We start from the raw sequence: 20,840 nt of genomic DNA on the forward strand, positions 1-20,840 counted from the left end.
GTAAACAACAGAGTTGGGCTATCTCTAAATATTCCTGGCAGCAATGTGAGTTAAAGAATTCACAACATCCATAAAATGTTGCATAGAATATGATACATTTGTGAAGCAATGGGATTAGCTGAAAAATTATGAATTTTAATGCACCTTCATTTCTTTGTTTTAAACCTATAGGTAGGGTCATTAAAATCTGCTTACAAAAGACAAGTCATCTTGCTTTGAGACAGTCAACTGAACTAAAACCCTAAGCTGCTTTGACACCCTTTTACCAATGCACCAAATTTGTTTTTAACAAGTCCAGCTCTTAGAAGGATATGCACAAATTTGATTCATATATGTTTTATTTAATTCATCAGACTGGTTGCATTCTCACTGTTAGGTACTATCCTAGGTACTGGAGATGCAAAGAATCATAGATGGTGGTTCCACTCCTCAAGGAACTCAGTATAGTGCTGTAGAGCAACAGATAGATATGCAAGTCTCTGCAATCAGAATGAAAGAGTAAACGTCCTAAGTGCACTGGGAATATGGGAACCTTGGCCAGGGAGGATGCGAATGGGACTCCTTTCCTTCCACTCCAGGAAGCAGCATCACAACCACAACTTCTGACAGTAGACAGAGCATGGGATGTGAAGGCAAAGAGACGGAGACAACTTTCACAGAGACTCATGAGTTCTATAGTGCAGAATCAGACCACAGGGACCACGGGGCTGGTTTGCTAAGGAAGTCAGAGTAGTATGGAGCTGAAAAAGTTCTGAAACATGTCCATAGCTCTGAATCTGTCCTCTGTAATCCTACGTTCAGCTCTAAAATTCAGGAAGATGCCAGGAAACCAGAGAGGGAAGCCACACCTGCCAGTAATAATTACGAACAGTTTCTGAGCATCCACTCCATTGCACTTTCCTATAAAATGAGTATTATATCCAGACCAGTAATAGCCACTAGTTCCCAGGAATCATTCTCCCATCCTTCTTTTAGTAGTAGATGCCCCCACTGAGCTTTAGCAGAGGGTGTTCATGGCTTTCTGCTAGAGACAGTATTCCCAGGCTTCCTGGTAGCTGATGGGACTGCATGACTTCCATTTCACCTGCAGAATGTGAGTAGATGTCACGTGAGCCATATCCACATCATTTCCCTAAAGCAGTGGCTTCAACTTCCTCCTCCTTTTCACATTCATGCTTCTGCAGAGAGACGGACAGCACCCGAGAGAAAGAACCTGTGTGAGGACCAGGGCAGCCCTGTCCTCGTCACTACTTTCTGCCGCTCCACCTAGTGAACCTGCCTTTAGCACCTTTTTTTTTTTTTTTTTAACTTGGCCAAAGATCAACACCTGTGATAGAAAAACAATATTGTTAGGCTTACATCTGGGCTAAGGGAATATAGCACACATGAGAGAATCTTAGACATAAGCTGCATGTGCTCTAGCGAAGAGATTTATAAAAGTCACACTGGCTTATTTGGGAACATTTGTCTACATCCTGGTTTCTAGTTAAGTTTCAAATGACTGAGGTTACCTATTCAATGTCCTCCAGGTGAGAAAATGATCATTGTATTGGGAAAGTTAGAATCATTCAAAGGTTTTGGATGATTTACTACATGTCAGGTACCAAAGATGGAAACACACACACACACATACATTTTCTCTCTCTCTCCCCCCCCCCGCTCAAGATGTTTGCTGATGGTAGGAAGATTGGCAAATATAAAAATAATGTTGACAGGAAAGTATCAGCTAAAAATACTCTGAGTTGCAAGCGCCCAAAAATCTGACTAAAACGGGTTTAAGGGGTAAAAAAAGGATCAGTTATGTGTTTATGTAAATGTACAGTCCGAGAGTAAACCAGACTACAGGCATTAAAACCCTACTGAATTGGAATTTCTGTGGTTGGGGGGTCTGTAAATCTGTATCTTGCCCCTCACCCCATCCCCCTATCAGGTAATTTCAATTCTGATTTGGAAAGTACTATTTTTATATAGATTCAGTTCAGTTCAGTCTCCCAGTCGTGCCCGACTCTTTGCAAACCCGTGGGCTGCAGCACGCCAGGCTTCCCTATCCATCACCAGCTCCTGATATAGATTACTGAGCTGCAAATAGCAGGTTGGACTGGAAAGGGGAGAGAATGAAGGGGGCGATGGCTGTTTCTCAAGGAGAGGAGGGAATCCTGAATCCATGCAAGGGCAGCCCAGAGTCCTAAGATATCTATTTGGTACTCAGAACAGAGTCAGAGCACACATTCTGAAGGCCGCTTACATGGAAGGTTTGAAGGGTAGTGTAGAGGACCAGGCCACCTGTCCATCAATCTGAGGGTTCACAGTCCATGGAAGTGACTGCCACTTCTGTTCCGTCACCCAACAGCTATTTATTATGCAACTATGTACCAGGCGGCTTCCCAGGTACTGGCATCTTCCCAGGCTTAGCAGGCGTCTTCTGCCTGCCAAATAGGAGATGCGGGTTCCATTCCTGGGTGGGAAGATCCCCTGGAGGAGGGCATGGCAACCCACTCCAGTATTCTTGCCTGGAGAATCCCATGGACAGAGGAGCCTGGAAGGCTACGGTCCACAGGGTGGCAAGAGTCAGACATGACTTAGTGACTAAACAACAAATGTACCAGGCACTGAGCTAGAAGTGAGGATACAGGGGTTTACAGGCAAAGAGCCTTTCCCCATGAAGCTTACATTCTAAGGGAAGACAGACAATAAACAATCAGAAAACAAGCTAATTACTAGATGTGTTAAGTTTTAAGAAAGGAAAAACTCCTTCATGACCATAGTCCCTAATGGAGGCTGACACTGGATGGAGTAGAGGAAACGTGTTCCAGCTGAAAATTTAGTGGAGACTTGAGCACCTCATGAGAAGAGTTGACTCACTGGAAAAGACTCTGATGCTGGGAGGGATTGGGGGCAGGAGGAGAAGGGGACGACCGAGGATGAGATGGCTGGATGGCATCACCGACTCGATGGACGTGAGTCTGAGTGAACTCCGGGAGTTGATGGACAGGGAGGCCTGGCGTGCTGCGATTCATGGGGTCGCAAAGAGTCGGCCACGACTGAGCGACTGAACTGAACTGAACTGAGAGCAGGAGCATTCCAAGCTCTTAGCAAGTGCAAAGGCCCTGAGGTGTCAGGGAGCTGGCCCCGGGCGGAAACACAGGGAGGAGGAGTCTGTGTGGCTAGAGCTCAGAGAGGCGGAGACAAGGGTAGAAAGGAAGTCGCAGTAGCCAGGATAACTACAGGATAACACGCTAGCACCAAAGAGAGTCTGGGTTTTACTGCACACCCACTGAAAAGTTCGTGTTAAAGAGGGATTTGCTGGTTACTGGGTGGCTAACATCTACCATTAATTCAGGACTGAGACAGACGCCCAAGGTTCTTATCTGCTCCCAATAATTCATGTCTTAGTAACTGGTGACCCTGTATTAGCGCTGTCCGCTAGAACTTTCTGCAAAGATGGAAATGTTCCGTATCTGTGCTGTGCTGTGCTGAGTCCCCCAGTCGTGTCCGATTCTGCGACCCCACGAACTGTAGCCTGCCAGGCTCCTCTGTAAGGCCCAAAGCTACTATGGACAGGTGGCTCTTGAGCTCGTGACATGTGGCTAGTGCGCCTAAGGAACTAGAGTTTAAATATTATTCCATTTAAAGTAGCTTGTTTAAGGGTATAGAGCCACGTGAGGCTAATGGCTATATACTTGGCAGCCCAATGCAGCTCAGAGCTGGGTGCCTGAGGGTTTTAACTCCTTGTCGGGAAGCCAAGGGCCTCCTGGACCAAATGCTGGGGCTGTAAGAAGGTCCACTGATACCTAAACGCTGAGCCCGCTTTGTGCGCTCGCCTTGTCAAGACAGAGCAGCTCGCAGCGCATCCTGAGCTTCCTTTATAATCGGCGCGGAGGCAAGCGAACGCGGCTGTGCGGCGCCCCCGGGGAAGCCCCGCGCGGCGCGCAGAGGTTTGGGGACTCGCGCCGCAGGGCGCACCCGCTTCCGCGCTCTCGCGGCCGCCGGCGCGGTCCAGCCATTGGCAGGAGAGGAATAACGGCCCCGCAGCGTCTCGCCCCGCCTGCCCCGCAGCGGGGCCGCACAGACAGCGGCTCCCGGCGCAGCACAGGTAGGCTGGAGAAGCCGGGGAGACCGAGGCGCGCCATCGAGCGGACTAGGAGGTTTGGGGACCCTCCTCGCTGCTGGGTCGCCGCTGCCTCTCTGCGGGGATGGAGGCGGGAGAGGCGCGGGCTGCCGCCCGCACCGTATCTGCTTCCTGAGCTTGCTTTCGCTTCGGCCCGGCTCACCCAGGCCTGAGCCTCGCCGCTGAGCCGCGAGAGCCGCACGGGGCCCGCGGGGGAGGGGGGCGCCTGAGCCCCGGCGGGACCCCCGCCCTCTCCCCGCGCACGCGTGCCTGGCCGCGCGCGGGTCCTGGCCGGCCCGAAGGGGCCCCTGACCTTGGTGTCTCCCCGTGCCAGGTCTGCGCCAGGACCATGGGCGCCGCGCTGGGCACCGGCGCGCGGCTGACTCTCGGGCCCGGCCGGGCCTGCGGCGCTGTCCGGAGCTGGCCGACCCCCGCTCCCGCCCGAGGCTGCCACGCCAAGGCCCGCCCGGCGCGCCCCGTGCCGCTGAAGAAGCGGGGGTACGATGTCACCAGGAACCCGCATCTCAACAAGGTAACCGGGAGAGGGTAGGAGGGCCCAAGCCGCTCTCCCGGGGCTGGCGGGATGGGCGCCCCGCCCCCGGGGCCCCGGGAGGATCCTCCCAGACGCCCTTCCAGGGGAAGCTTGGTGTAACTCGGTTTGGCTTTTTAGCGCCCCTCTTCTGCTTGCAAAGAGGTCACCAATAATGCGGAAGCCTGGTTTCTTCACGAACAAATATAGACTGGGTTGAGATCCTCTTACCCATTCGGACTTGGAGTCAGATCTCACCTTGATGCTTGCTGATTCTGTTGATTTGGGGCAGTTCATTGAACCTCTGGCCGTCCAAGTTTCCTTGTCTGTAAAAGCGAAACAGTTGGGTCGGGAGTGTTGTGAGATTTAAAGAGAAAACAGAGGTAGCGTTCTTAGCCCAGTCCTTGACACCCAATGAGAACAAATATCAGCTAAGGTTCTAATTATTCTGAGAAAAAGATTTTTAATTTGAGCCGGCACAAGAAAGTCTAGAATTATGGAACATTCAGACCTTGAAAAAGCCTCAGAGATCCTAATTCAAACCTTTCCCTTTACAAATGAGAAAACAAGACAAAAGAAAAGCTTCTTTTGGTGACCAAGGTCACCAGCTAGTTAGCTCTGACTCTGCCACTGAAATCTGGGTCTGGATCTCTGGTGCTTGGGTCAGATTCAGCCCACTGCTGACTCGGTGCTTAAGGGCACACGCATCTGTTTCTGGGAGTGGAGTTTAGTACCATTGGTGTTAAAATCGAGAGGCCTGGGTTTAAAGCCTGTCTCCCAACACCGCCTCATATTAACTTGGACCTCTTGTTTAATTTCTCTGAGGTTCCACTTTCTCCAGCTTAAAGTGGATGTTATGACAGACCCACCATCCCTACCACATTCACCTTTGTGACAATCAGATGAATTACTGAATTTGATTTTGACAGTATATAAAGTGCTAGGTAAAGAAGCAGTTACTGCCAAAAAAAATTCTTCATAATTTCCTTGAATCAGGATTGTGAAATTCAAGGGAGGAAACAGTTGTGGAAAAGGTGTTTTTGAGAAATAGGAACAATTATCTAGATGCTAAGTATTGTTTCCTGCAGAATTCATAGAAGAAGCTAAGAAAGAAAATTTCTCTCTGAACCTCCACCTGTCACACTATGATCCCTGCTCCCCCCTCCGAGAAACCCTAAATCCTTTGTGTATTACTACTTTGGGATAGGTAAGGTGTTTTACCAACTACGACTTACCTTGTTGGCAGGTGTTAGGAAACTCAAACTAGCCTAGCGAATAAAAGCCTTCTGTAACTGAATGTCCAGAGGAAGAAAGCACTGCAGGGAAGTTTGACTCAGCAGTCCAGATTGCATCCTTACAGATGCAGGCTCTCCGGCTGCCTGCTCGGCTATTGCCAACTGCATCTTCAGGTTCCCTCCGGGGGAGTCTCTCACCCCATTGCTGCCACAGGCCCCCGCCTCCTGTTCTCCCATCTCACCATCCAGAGATGGAAAGGCACTCGCTCCTGGTAGCGCCTGTAGAAGAGAAAGGACACTCTCTCCGAAGGCTCAGGAAAGGAGTCTTTCTGTCCCATGGACTCTAATTGGACTCCCTTCTACTCTCAAACTGATCACTATGACTTCAGTCAGTCAGCGTTCACCCCTGAATTTAAAGATGGAGTTTAGGTTAGGGGTACCCACACCAGCTGGTTTAGAATAAAGGGAAAGTGTCCCCACCCCTCCCCTCCCCAAGCAAATCTGTGTATTGTCATCAGAGGGAGGAAGGGTAGGTGCTGGAAAGCAAAATAATAAATTCCCACTACTGACTCTGACTGTTTTAACAATAATAGCTTTAGAAGGACTAGCGTATTTGAATTAGCCCTGAATTTTTATGAATAGTTTAAAAAAAATGAAAGAAGGACTTGAATGTCTTTTTCTTTTTTAGCCTTAGGTTTATGGTTTCCTGAAAGCATTCTTGCCCTTGTCCTTTGTCCCTGATATAATTTTTTTTCCTCCCAAGTAGGATAAATGGGACATTATTCATAAATCTAGGGACCTGACCTTTTCATGAAGTTAAAGAGTTTTTGTATATCCTTGAAGTCGGCTGATGCAAGCCTGGGCTGAGAAGAGTATCTAGGGTGATGCTGAGAGAGCCTGTGGCCTCCCCCATTTGCCCTTGGGGAGGGAAGGGAGACTGCGGAGGAAGCAACACTGCCTGGGCACTGCCCCACATTTCCTCCTGGGGTGCCACCCTCTCGCTGTCCTGCTGAGGTCCAGCGCTCGGGCAGTCTCCAGGGAAGGCTTGAAAGCTTGACACTTTCCATCAGCCAGGTGGGGAGACTTGCTGAGTTCAACAGAACCACTGAGATTATCACTAAGAAAACAAGAAAAGGGTGGCTTTGAAAGGGAGACATCCTTAGTGGGCAGCCCTGTGGGTGGATTTCTTTTCTGCTAGACTCAGCGCTCCTCCAGGGCAGGGACCAAGTTTCCCGCGTTTGTGGCTGGCACTGGGCAGTTCCTGAAGGCTGTAGCAAGGGCGTGACCATGAAGACTAACATTACGGTCTTGGAACATGTGCTTCGTGGGCGAGGCATTTAAGTTGAAGCTTGAGGGCAGGGGTCATCAGGAGATGGAATTCTCCTAGAGAAGAGCTACCGAACAGGGTGGGCATCGCTGCCATTGTGCAGGCACAGGGTCTGGCCCCAGCGCTGTCGTAATCTCACCCTGTGATCTGTGATGACTCGCCTTAGACCTTCTGCCTATATCACACCACTGCTTTGAGGATCCCGGGAGAGTCCTGGGAAATCATTTTGGAAAACTGTAAGGCACTAAATATTAGATGATCATTTTGACAAGTTCCAGAATCAGGGTGGGAAGGTCCCTTAGATATGGCCTAGCCTGAAATTGTTCAAACTTCCAGTCGCAACCTATGAGACATGGAATTATCTTGTGGATCTAACCAGCTTTTTTTTTTTTTTCTTCAAAGAAATGGGTTACAATAGAATTAAGGAATAGTAAATGTATTCAAATTTAATAAATATAAGTATTATACCAAGTCACCATGTGAAATGCCAACTTTCGCTGTGGACTGTCATTTTAAAATGACAACTGTTATTAAAATTGCTGTTTTCATCCAGCCTCTTATTTTCAGATGAAGAGACAGGGTGAGAAAGTCAAGCAATTTCTCGCTTGAAAGAAAGCCACAGAGACTGTCAGTGGTTGCAGAGGTGGGCAGAAGATGCCCACCTTCTGATTTTCAGTCCGCTGAATCACAATGACAGTTCTCATTCACATCAGGTTTGGCTGACTTGGACATATTCACTATGAGAACAGTTGGAACTAGATGATTCTGAGTTCCCTACAGGGGTCTAGATCTTCTGATTCACCAATACTTCAATTTCTATTTCCTTTTTTAAGACAACAATATTGTACCTTTCTTCTAAAATTTACATAGTGACTTCTTCTGTTCTCCATGTAGATGATTGTGGCAACAGAGTGAATCTTTGATTACACATTACAGAATATCAGCAATATTTTACCTACATGAAATGGGAAGTGATCAACCCCATTTCATAGGCTGTCTTCGTAGGTGGAATCCCCTCCATCCTATTCACGTGGCAAGTGAGCCCCCGCAGCACTGCTGCCTCTGCTTACCTCCGGCCTCTTGGGAAGGGCTGTGCTGTCTCCATGCCTCACACTAGTCTGCGCCCATTTGTCTTCTCACGCCGTGTGTGTTTCCTTTTGGTGCTGAGCGGCCTGCTGTCTTGGCTGGTGGTGTGACTTCCACCCTAGACCCTGAGCACCTTGAGGACAGAAACTGTCTTCTCACACAATACTCTCTATATCTGACTTGACATGCTCAATAAATATTTGCTCTTTGGACGATCTCAACCGAGTCCTAACCCCTTTCCTCTCCACTTTACGAGCCTTAATGTCACTGCTTTACAGTGAGCCCAATGCTCTGGTTGCCTGGAGACATGTTTACAAGTAGCCCGTTGGGAGGAAATCCACCTACTTGATCTTGATCTTCCCAGACTTCAGGGCATTTCACTGCAGGGGTGTGATATTTCCCAGGCTGGGTCAACCTCCTCCTTTGACCCACACGCCAGCAATGATTTTTATCATGTGCTTCCACTGAACCTTCACCTGCTTCTCTGCAGTTTTTTCTTTATGTTTGCTTATAATAGCTTTACGAAGGATAGCCCAAGTCTGGAGACAACCCAGATGTGCATTAACCAGTGAATGGCTCAGCAATTTACACTACACCTATCTAATGGGATGCTCCACAGCCATGGTGGGAAGGGGAGTCAACTGTTGATTCTCTGCTTTTTTGTTTTAATCTCTTGAGCTTGATGATCAGGAAAAGAATGAATGAAGGGTGCTTGGTCCAGTCACTGATAATGGACCAGTGCATTTCATGCAGTGGGCCCTCCAAATTGCAGGGCATGGGGGCCGTCTTCCCACATGGACTCCATGCATTTAGATTAGTGGGCATGGAAGCCCTGGGGGCTGTGCTGCGGTGCTGCGTGCACAGGTTTCAGCTCCATCCCTGCTGTATGCAGTGGTGACTTCTTAGACTCCCACACAGTTAGGCTCTGCCTTTGACTGAAGGATGTTTTTGTTCCGTGCCAGTTTAGAATTTGATCTTGCCTTCTTTGAGTTGGGGGGAGTCTGTCCTCACATGCATGGCTCATTGATCAATCAGGAGGTGATGATTGGGTTGTATGGAGAATTTGAGGTTTCTTGGAGATGCTGTTTTCTGTTCCAGAGGCAGATGCCATAATATGTCTTCTTGAGACCTCTGATTCTGATGTGATGTTGGGTTGAGCTTCTTTGATAAAGAAGCAGTGTGATATTAAGTAAACATCAGTTCCATGAGCAGCAGTTTGTTCTGGCCACGCGCCTCCTGTGCAGTGACTCAGGGCATTGAAGCTCAAGCCCTGTTCAGATATTTTAAGAACAAACGAGCAGAGGCGGGTTGGAATGAAATCCTTCCCTGTCAAATACTATCCTGGCTTCCTGGGATTGATAACATTTGGTGTTAGGGCTTTGTGCTTGAAACAGCTAAAAGAACTTATATTCATTAGGCTAAAAGTTAGGCAACTTTTACAAAACAAACCCCTGACTCGGAGGCTTACACAAGATAAAAGTGTGTTTCTCTCATAAACAAGTCTGGGTAGGCAATGATGAGCATGTTGATATGTGGCTTGATTTTGTTGCTCAGCCATCCTCAGTATTTATCTTCCATTTCATCGTCCGGGATAGTTGCTCTCGTCTCTACCATTTATTCTATACAGAAGCAAGTGTGCAGGGGAATTAGCAGAATTTGGACGTTGGAAATATCACTTTCATTCACATCCAATTGGCCAGAGTTGGTTATAGCTGCAGGAGAACCAGGGAAACGTAATCTTTAGCTACTGCTACTGCTAAGTCGCTTCAGTCATGTCTGACTCTGTGCAACCCCATGGACTGCAGCGTACCAGGCTCCTCCGTCCATGGGATTTTCCAGGCAAGAGTACTGGAGTGGGTTACCATTGGCAGCCATGTATCCTGCTAAAAATTCTACACCATTAAGGAAAGAATGAATGGATATTAGGGAAAGGGCTACAAAATGCTTATCTGAAATTTTAACTTGATTTACTAACAGTTTTATCCCAGCCTTTAAAATCCATCAGTTTCTGTACATCTCCTCTACCAGCGGCCTTGTTCATACCGTCATTGTCTTGTGTCTAGATTAGGCAGAAGCCTTCTCGTGGGTTTCTGACTTCTAGCCCTGCTCCTTTCAATCTCCTTCTCTGTGTCTGTTAACCACACTTTGAGAGGCTGAAACCGTGCACACGTCCTTGACCACTCTCTTTCAGACCCCTGCTCTGTCTCCAGACCACATCTGGAATCCAGCCTCTGCTTCACCACGGGCCCCCACTGACCTACTGCTAAGTCACTTCAGCTGTGTCCGACTCTGTGTGTCCTCACAGCCGGCAGCCCACCAGGCTCCCCCGTCCCTGGGATTCTCCAGGCAAGAACACTGGAGTGGGTTGCCATTTCCTTCTCTAATGTATGAAAGTGAAAAGTGGAAGTGAAGTTGCTCAGTCGTGTCCGACCCTCAGCGACCCCATGGACTGCAGCCCACCAGGCTCCTCCATACATGATATTTTCCAGGCAAGAGTACTGGAGTAGGGTGCCACTGCCTTCTCCGCCACCGACCGAAGGCGCTGCCATTTCTCTGCTGGATGATTACAGCGCCCCCTAGCTGGTTCAGTTCAGTCAGTTCATGTCCATTGCATCGGCGATACCAGCCAACCATCTCATCCTCTGTCATCCCCTTCTCCTCCCGCCTTCAGTCTTTCCCAGCATCAGGGTCTTTTCCAATGAGTCAGTTATTCACATTAGGTGGCCAGAGTATTGGAGTTTCAGCTTCAGCATCAGTCCTTCCAATGAACATTCAGCACTGATTTCCTTTAGGATTGACTGGTTGGATCGCCTCACAGTCCAAGAGACTCTCAAGCGTCCTCTCCAACACCACAGTTCAAAAGCATCAGTTCTTTGGTGCTTAGCTTTCTTTATAGCCCAACTCTCACATCCATACATGACTACTAGAAAAACCACAGCTTTGACTAGATGGACCTTTGTTAGTAAAGTAATGTCTCTGCTTTTTAACATGCTGTCTAGATTGGTCATGGCTTTTCTACCAAGGAGCAGGCATCTTAATTTCATGGCTGCAGTCACCATCTGCAGTGACTTTGGAGCCCCCAAAACTAAAGTCTCTCATGATTTCCATTGTTTCCCCATCTGTTTGCCACGAAATGATGGGACCAGATGCCATGATCTTAGTTTTCTGAATGTTGAGTTTTAAGTCAGCTTTTTCACGCTCCTCTTTCACTTTCATCAAGAGGCTCTTTAGTTCTTCTTTGCTTTCTGCCATAAGGGTGGTGTCGTCTGCATATCTGAGGATACCGTAGCTGGTATCATTCTGTCTCTCTTGTTTATCTTCCCCACAACAGCCAGTGTGATCCTTTTAAAACAAAGTTTGATCACATCACGCCTCTGCTCAAAACTCTGCAGAGTCAAAGTTCTTACCATGTCCTGCGTGATTTGACCCTGTCTGACCTCTTCTCCTACTTCTCAGTCTCACTGCCCAAACCAAGCAGGCCTCGGATACTCCAAGTATGCTCCTACTTGGGCTCTTTGCCCTGGTTGTTCCTCTTCTAGAACACACAGCCCCTGCATAGCCATGTGATTAACTCCCTCACCTTCTTCAAGGCTTCTTACTTTCTCAGTGAGACCTACTCAGACCACCCCATGGGAAGCTGTGAACAGTCCTTTCAACTTTCTTGGTCCCCTTCACATGATCTACTTTTCCTCCATAGTATCTGATCCTTCCTAACGAGTGAAAAAGTTGGCTTAAAGCTCAACATTCAGAAAACAAAGACTATGGCATCCGGTCCCATCACTTCATGGGAAATAGATGGGGAAACAGTGGAAACAGTGTCAGACTTTATTTTGGGGGGCTCCAAAATCACTGCAGATGGTGACTGCAGCCATGAAATTAAAAGACGCTTACTCCTTGGAAGGAAGATTATGACCAACCTAGATAGCCTATTGAAAAGCAGAGACATTACTTTGCCAACAAAGGTCCGTCTAGTCAAGGCTATGGTTTTTCCTGTGGTCATGTATGGATGTGAGAGTTGGACTGTGAAGAAAGCTGAGCGCCGAAGAATTGCTGCTTTTGAACTGTGGTGTTGGAGAAGACTCTTGAGAGTCCCTTGGACTGCAAGGAGATCCAACCAGTCAATCCTAAAGGAGACCAGTCCTGGGTGTTCTTTGGAAGGAATGATGCTAAAACTGAAACTCTAATACTTTGGCCACCTCATGCAAAGAGTTGACTCATTGGAAAAGACTCTGATGCTGGGAGGGATTGGGGGCAGGAGGAGAAGGGGACGACAGAGAATGAGATGGCTGGATGGCATCACGGACTCGATGGACATGCGTTTGAGTGAACTCCGGGAGTTGGTGATGGACAGGGAGGCCTGGCGTGCTGCAATTCATGGGGTCGCAAAGAGTTGGACATAACTGAGCAACTGAACTGAACTGAACTGAAGATACTATTTGGCTTCCCTGGTGGCTCAGATGGTAAAGCATCTGCCTGCTGTGCAGGAGACTTGGGTTTGATCCCTGGGTTGGGAAGATTGCCTGGAGAAGGGAATGGCTACCCACTCCAGTATTCTTGCCTGGAGAATCCCATAGACCGAGGAGCCTGGTGGGCTACAGTCCATGGGGTCGCAAAGATACTGTTTAATTTTCATATCATGTCTGTGGTTTATCAATTGTGTGTCCCCCCCTAAGCTCTGTTTAGACAGAGATTTTTGTCTTATTCATTCATCGATGTATCCAAGGTACTTAGAACAGTTCTTGGTCCAGTGTTTGTTACCCAGTGAAGGGTTATTGGATGAGTGAATCATTCAGGGAGGCATCTGCTGAGGCTCCTTCCTTTCATCCCTTCCCTTTCCCCTCCTCCTCTCCAAAGCCCCCCTTCTTTTCCTCTGGTGCTTTTCCTCCCCAGCACCCCCCCCCCCGCCGTGGGTTTATATGCCCAAGATCACCTGCATCTGGAATGTAGGTTAGTCTGACATCAACCCGTAGAGCACCCAGAGGTCCACTTACCATCAAGACTGGGGAAGCACACACGCATGTTCCCCCTTTGTTATTTCCAGGTTCACCAGCATTAAACCAAGCCTGGGGAAAAAAGAAACTCTATTTAGGAGACACGGGTGGTGACTTGAAGCCAGAGATGGATGGAGACATTCTTGAGACCCACCCTAAAAAACAAAGCAGGATGTGTAGGGAGTAGCCCAGAGATAGGAAAACCCAGCTTCAGTCAGCATCTCCAGCTTCCTACAGCTCCCACCCTGGGAGCCCCCGTCTCTGCTCTGAACTTCTCTGAGCCCCGCATGCTGCAGCCTCCCTGCTGAAGACAAGGCTTACCATGTTATGGACCCCCACCCCTCCCATCCACAGGGTGAATGAAGCCTTACCCCTAAATGTGATGGTGTTTGATGCTGGGGCCTTTGGGAGGTAATTGGATCACAGTGGCGCCTTCATGATGGGCTTTGTGCTTTTATCAAAGAAACAGGAGGGAACCCCTTCTCCCTTTCTGCCATGTGCAGAAAATGGCCATCTGCAAGCCAGGAAGATGGTCCTCAGCAGGAACTGAATCAGCTACACTTTGGTCTTAGACTTGGTCTTTACTGTGAGAAGTAAATTTCTGTTGTATAAGCCATCATTTTCATACTGTTCATGGAATTCTCAAAGCAAGAATCCTGAAGTGGTTTGCCATTCCCTTCTGCAGTGGACCGGGTTTTGTCAGGCCCTAAACAGCAGGGACATGCCCTTCGGCCACTCAGCATAGCTGGATGACAGGCCTGGCTGTCCCACTTCTGGTCCTCATTGAGTGTTTAAACCTTCACTGGCCATTGGGTGTCAGTCAACATGAGGCTAGGGGTTGAGACAAAGGCCCTGCTGGAGTGGCTGGGCAGGGGATATGGGGAAGGCTGGAGCTGATGTTGGAGGACGCCCAGGAGGGGAGGGCACCCCAGCCTCACCGCTGCCGTTGGCTGGGGCCTCACTGATGCTGAAGCTCTAGTACTTTGGCCACCTGATGCAAAGAGCTGACTCACTGGAAAAGACCTGAAGCTGGGAAAGATTGAGGGCAGGAGGAGAAGGGGGTGACAGAGGATGAGATGATTGGATGGCATCACTGACTTAATGGACATGAGTTTGAGCAAGCTCTGGGAGATGGTGAAGGACAGGGAAGCCTGGCATGAAAAGAGTCAGACACGACTTAGCAACTGATCAACAACAACAAAGCCACTCAGTTTGTGGTGTTTTGTTGCAGCATCGCAGATGGCCTAAGACATCATACCAGGAACTGCTGTGTATCTCAGGGGTCAGGAATCAAGGAAGTGTGGATGGTGTGCCAGAAGCTCAGGGAGAAGGTTTGCTACTCCTGAAAAACAAATCTAATGCCCAGAAAGTCTTTTCTTATAAATGTGTTGTTATAAATAGTTGAATTGTCCTCCAAAGATAGTATATTATGTGTGAGATTAGCATTTGATCATTATGAAGATTTCAGAAGTATTGACTTATGTTTGTGAATGCTTAATGCAAAATACTAAGTGGAATCTATACCTATGTGCATTACTGTAAAAAGACGTAGCTCTGTAAGAAGACGTGGAACTGAATGTGTAAAAATGATCGTGTTAGGGCAATGGAATTATGGGAGATTTATTTCCTCTATATAATTTGCTTTAATGGTTTATTGTCTTTTCAAATTTAGGCTACAGTTTCTGTTGGAAATTGAGTTTCTAGAACCAAGTAAATAACATTTGGACCAACTTTTGGAAGTTGACCTATCTGTAACACAAGGGTGGCATTCTAATCCTATAGAAATCTCTGTGTGTGTGTGTGTGTGTGTGTGTGTGTGTGTGTGTGTGTGTGTGTGTGTGTGTGTATGCTAGTCACTCAGTCATGTCTGACTGTAACCTGTTAGTCTCCTCTGTCTGTGGAATTCTCCAGGCAAGAATACTGGAGTGGGTTGCCATTCCCTTCTCAAGAGGATCTTTCCGACCCAGGGATCTAATCTGGGTCTCATGCATTGCGGGCAGATTCTTTACCATCTGAGCCACCAGGGAAGCCCAGAAATCCCTCCCAAATAGTCCTATTTCAAGATTTGCCTGCATGTATAATCAGTTATCTTCTAGAGGCAATATGTTTAGATTCATGTAATAAAATGTTAACAGGGAACCTGCCACCTGTTCTAAAAACAGTTGTAAACAACAGTAGCTAGAGTCTGTAAGCAGCACTGGGGGGCAGATCCCACACAGAAATACACGTTGTCTGGCTCAGACGTGGAGCAAATGGCGTCCAAGTCAGTCTACATCTGAACTCTCTATATAGAGTTTCTGTGGAGACTTTTTCAGGGCTCATTTCCAGCCTCTGTTTCTAGTGTCTCTTGATCTGCTTGGGCCTTTGGGGACTCTGGGGATTATGGCTTTATTTTAGTTTGCATTTGTGTCATTTCTACCAAAGAGTTCTTTCATCATCTATTCTCTTCTTTCCAAATGCCAGTCTTATAGTGAGGGACTGCGGGGAGGCCTTTTGATTTTTGTGGCTATTGCAGAGGGGTCACTGGTGTGTAGCATTTCTGTTTGCAAAGACATGGTTATAGTCAGCTTCCAGACCTTCACTTTGATGTGTAGAAAGTACATTGGGAAATCCTTTGGGGTGGTGGCCCACTGCCTCTCTGATGCAGAGCACAAAAGATGCTCTGTGACTGTGTGATGAAAATCTCAGGGATAGCCTATGATTGGGGGTGCCAGGGTCAGCGGTTAAAAGCACACATTCATTCTGTACCCAAATGGTTGCCTGGCAGCCTGGGGAAAACAGAGTTCCTACCAGAAGGACACAGTAGAAAGTAAAATGTACTCAGTCATTTGAGGAGAGGGAGCTTTGGTGGAAAGATCATCAGCTTTTGAGGAAGTTTGAATAAGAGAAAATCAAAGCTGCAGTTGCTTTTAAAAGTGATATTGAAAGCCAGAGGGACCAGAGGGGATAGAGTTGAATGATTAGCAACTTGAGAATATTATTTTTTCTTTTGAAAGTGTTTTGTCTGGATTCTGTATCATTGTTTGGGAGTGGTCTGCAAAGCCCGGAGCATAATGGTCCCGGAACACACTCCCCTGTGGTGTGAAGCTCTGGGGGAGGCAGACCCTACTGGACCTTTAGTTTGCCTTGGCCTTTCAGAAAACAGTAGCAGGAGCCAGCACCCACACAGGGCGGCATCCTCTGGGTTGTTGAGCTCTGCAGTGACGTTTCCCATGAGACAAAGGCTGCTGAGTTCCCTCATGACGTCAGTGGCGCTGGTCTTCATTCACAGTAGACGGTGGTTCCCACCCCTTCTTTCTCTGGCTTCTAAAGAGAGTGCTGAAGATTCCAACCCAGATTCATATTATACTGCATTTCTTTCAATGGTAGAATGCCTTGTGGAAGGAACCCAAGTCATAATGATAAGAGCGAGGATTTTTTGGATCTACATTGTGCCAGGGTTTGTATTGACTCGTTTAATTTTGTAGTTGTTATTTAGTCGCTAAGTTGCATCTGACTCTTTGTGACCCCATGGATAGCAGCCTACCAGGCTCCTCTGTCCTGCACTGTCTCCTGGAGTCTGCTCAGATTCATGTCCTTTGAGTCAGTGATACTAACCATCATTCTATGCTGCGCCCTTCTCCTCCCACCTTCAATCTTTCCAGCATCAGGGTCTTTTCAAATGAGTCAGGTCTTCGCATTAGGTGGCCAAAGTATTGGAATTTCAGCTTCAGCATCAGTCCTTCCAATGAACATTCAGGACTGATTTCCTTTAGGATGGACTGGTTGGATCTCCTTGCAGTCCAAGGGACTCTCAAGAGTCTTCTCCAACACCACAGTTTGAAAGCATCAATTCTTGCATGCTCAGCCTTCTTTATGGTCCAACTCTCACATCCATACATGACTACCGGAAAAACCATAGAATTGACTCTACTAAACGGGTTGGCGAGGCATTCCTTGCTGTGGCCCTCTGATGGGCTGTGCTCATACCTACTGGCTCTGTCAGAATCAGAATCTTGGAGGGAATTTGAAAGATCGCTGGATGCCTACTTGTCACCCTCTAAATTTGTGTAATTCTCCCACAACTCATTTGTTTATTTATTAAATTTATTCATTAAAGATTTGCTGAGCCCCTGTTGTATTTTAGGCAGGGGAACCTCAGTGGTGAACACGCTTGCCTTCGGGGAGCTTACGTGTAAGAGGGCTAGGGGTAGGCAGCAATTTGGAAGCAGACAGTTTCAGTTCAGAAGGTTGGTGTGATGAGAAGCATCTGTACTAGTGCTGTGGGAGCTGGAGAGAGGGGTGCTAACACTTCCTCTGACTGCGCTGTCAGAACCGACACTGTGCAGAGGCGGAGCTGGCAGATGAAGGTGGTGGAGGAGAAGCTGTCTAGATGAAAGCGTGCGAGAGAAGACTTTTTTCCCTGAGTAGAGCCATTTTTTGTGGTTGAATGTGCAGAAATTGAGCAGTAAACCCATGCTTTATGAGGGGCCCCAGTTTCAGAGAGAGAAATCATTTTATGAAACCTCTAATTCTACAAGTAGAGTTAATGATATATCTCCAGGGACTATGGACGTGCCTTTTGATTTTGCTCTTTCCCTCACTTTTGTGTTGTTAAGCCCCTGGGAGCACCATTCACATTGGGTTCATATATCAAATATTCAACATACTTCAGCTCAGCTCTCAAGGGCTGCCTCGGCCTTGCTGCCTTCCTTGATAATGACCCATGCAAGTCACTCATCACCCTGCACGCACCTCTGAAGTTTAGCTTATATAGTCCTGGCTCTTTTCTGCATTGTGTGAGTGTGTATGGTGAGCTATGTCCAACTCTTTGCAACCCCATGGACTGTAGTTCCACCAGGCTCCTCTGTGTATGGAATTTTCCAGGGAAAAATACTGGAGTGGGTTGCCATTTCCTGCTCCAGGAGATCTTCCCAACTCAGGGATCGAAGCCATGTCTCCTGCCTGGCAGGCGGATTCTTTACCACTGAGCCACCTGGGAAGTCCTTCTGTATCAGGTTCAATAAACACTTACGGTACATGTGTCTGTCTCCATCTGACTGTTGTCCTCACAGCCAGGACCCCGTCATCAACACAGTGTGCCTTCTTCATAATATACTCTCGAGAAAAATTAGTTATGCGAATCACTTTCACATTCCCTCCTGGAGACGTCAGAAACCACTCTGATCAAGACTAGTACACAAGCCCATCTGCTGTCTCTTCTTTTTTTTTTTTTAAATTTTATTTTTTTACTTTACAATACTGTATTGGTTTTGCTAAAAAGGCTTCCCTTGTGTCTCAGCTGGTAAAGAATCCACCTGCAATGCGGGATCCATCCCTGGGTTGGGAAGATCCCCTGGAGAAGGGAAAGGCTACCCACTCCAGTATCCTGGCCTGGAGAATTCCATGGAAATAGGAGCCTGACGGGCTACAGTCCATGGGGTCACAAAGAGTTGGACACGACTAAAAAGATGGTGACAATATAATTATATTTAGATCCCTCCATGGGGCTTGGAGGATTTTGGAAACCAAGAGAAATCTTTTATTTTGGTCATATAAGTTTCACGAATCCATTTCTTCAAGAGGGTTTTTTGCTCTGGTGCTGCGCCGGGTGCATTTCATCTGAAGAATAACGCATTTATGACCAGATTATATATTCTCATCTTTGAGGCTACTTTAAAGACCCTAGGTTTAGACCTGCTATAATTAGCAACAGATTAAAGGATTCTGGTGATGAAGGACATCAGTCAGTTAGAATCAACCGTGTGTGACCTCTCCCTGCCCACCACCACCAGGGAACAGCCTGTGACCGGGCAGCAGAGCTCACTGGCTATGATCTAGGGATTTAGAGTCCAAAAAGCCCAAGGTTCCAGTTCCAGCTCAGCCACTTGCTATATGTGTGGTCTTGGGAAAGGCACTTCATTTCTCTAAGCCTCAGTTTCCACATCTGTGAATGGAGGTGATAATGAAATACCCCACTTAACAGAGTGCTGTAATAATTAATGTATGTAAAGTACACTGTAAGTGCCCAGTTAATCCTTAGTGGACCCAGATCTGTAAAAATTTTGCTCCATTCCTTTAGCATAGTGTGAAGGCCCATGTGGCCTCAGAAGTCACAGACCTAATAGGGTTTAGACCTGGTCCTTGCCCTTCTAGAGCATCCAGTCCAGAGGAGAGGGGAAGACTGGGAGATCCAAACTCATTCTCCGTGGGCGTGGGTGCATCTGATTGTGGCAGAGACATGAGAAGAGAGGAGTGAGTCTGGGAAGAAACAGGTGAGGTAGAGTCTTCAGTGGTAATTTCTGAGAACTTGGGTTCCCCTGGTGGCTCAGCTGGTAGAGAATCTGCCTGCAGTGGAGGAGACTCAGGTTTGATGCCAGGGTTGGGAAAATCCCCTGGAGGAGGAAATGGCAACCCACTCCAGTATTCTTGCCTAGAAAATCCCATGAACAGAGGAGCCTGGCGGGCTACAGTCCGTGGGGTCGCAAAGAGACACAGCTGAGTGACTGAGTGTACGTACAGTCTCCATTAACTTAAGCACAGTGCTTTTGCGTCTCTTGTAGAAAGGAGGTGCATTCATGTTAAACAGCATATGTCTCAGACCTAAACATCTGCTGCCGGGGCTCTTGCTATCACTCCTGTGTGTCCATCTCGAATGAGTGGATATGCTCCTGACATCCACCTTTGTCTAGGGATTTCTATTTTTCTCTGCCACAACATGATTGTGAAGACAGTCCACCAACCATTTGACAGAAAGCTCAATCAACCCTTATGTCAGACCTTCCCTTTTCATCTCTTTTATTTTTGGGTTCTTCCAGCCCATAATTATTTCTTTTTTGGACTGGTGAAATCACTCTGGCCACAGGGCAGTGAATAGCTATGCAGTTGCCACCTGATAAAGCAAGCATAGAGAGAGTTGGTGTGAAGAGCCTATTAACAGCCATTTTTAGAAACAGGCTTTGAAATCCACCTGTCAGAGCTGAAAGATTTCCCCTGTTCTCACACTTCAGGAGCTGGCAGTCGCTTCTCCTCGTGTTTGAGGAACTTCGGCAGTGCCTAGCCTTGCCTGTGCAAGAGGATGGCATGGGTGCCTGTGGGCAGCTGGCCACGTGGTGCCCGGGGGAAGGGCCTGCCCCACCAGGGATGGTCCAGCTCCCAGGAACCAGCCTTGGCTGTGGGGCTACAGCGTCTTGAGCATCCGAGGCAGCTTTTTCTTTGGCTGAGCTGTTCAATGTTCTACAACTAGTCACTTGCATACAGTCAGCTGCTTCCTTTGGGACTCATAACTGCTGGAATAATAATATTAGAAATAATAATAATAATAAACACATATCTAATGCCATGCATGCCAAGTGATCTTATAGGTGCTTTCCATATATTACTTCCAGGCAGAGAAAAAAACACGAAGAAGGTAAACTTTGCCTCCTGTTTCCATGGCCTCTTCTCCCTTACAGATTTCTATTCAAAACATTCTGAGGCTCTCCATGATCACTAAGATGTCTAGGGCTACCAATCTAATGGACTTTATATCTTATAAAGAGTCCTGCTTCCTGATCTGCATCTCATCTCTTCTTTACTTCCTTCC

At 47.5% G+C, this 20,840-nt stretch overlaps 1 protein-coding gene across 2 annotated transcripts in view; it reads left to right on the forward strand.

Annotated features, from left to right (window-relative positions):
• ME3 (malic enzyme 3) overlaps positions 3,831–20,840 on the forward strand; it is a 226,641-nt gene continuing 209,631 nt past the window's right edge. The window contains exons 1-2 of one of the 2 annotated variants that reach the window (XM_018043262.1): positions 3,831–4,093; positions 4,443–4,640. In XM_018043262.1, coding sequence (XP_017898751.1) covers positions 4,458–4,640 — 183 coding nt within the window. In that variant the 5' untranslated portion in view covers positions 3,831–4,093; positions 4,443–4,457. The remainder of the gene's footprint in view (positions 4,094–4,442; positions 4,641–20,840) is intronic. The other variant, XM_018043261.1, reaches the window with a different exon arrangement.

Source organism: Capra hircus, chromosome 29, assembly GCF_001704415.2.
Source record: "Capra hircus breed San Clemente chromosome 29, ASM170441v1, whole genome shotgun sequence".
Taxonomy (NCBI): domain Eukaryota; kingdom Metazoa; phylum Chordata; class Mammalia; order Artiodactyla; family Bovidae; genus Capra; species Capra hircus.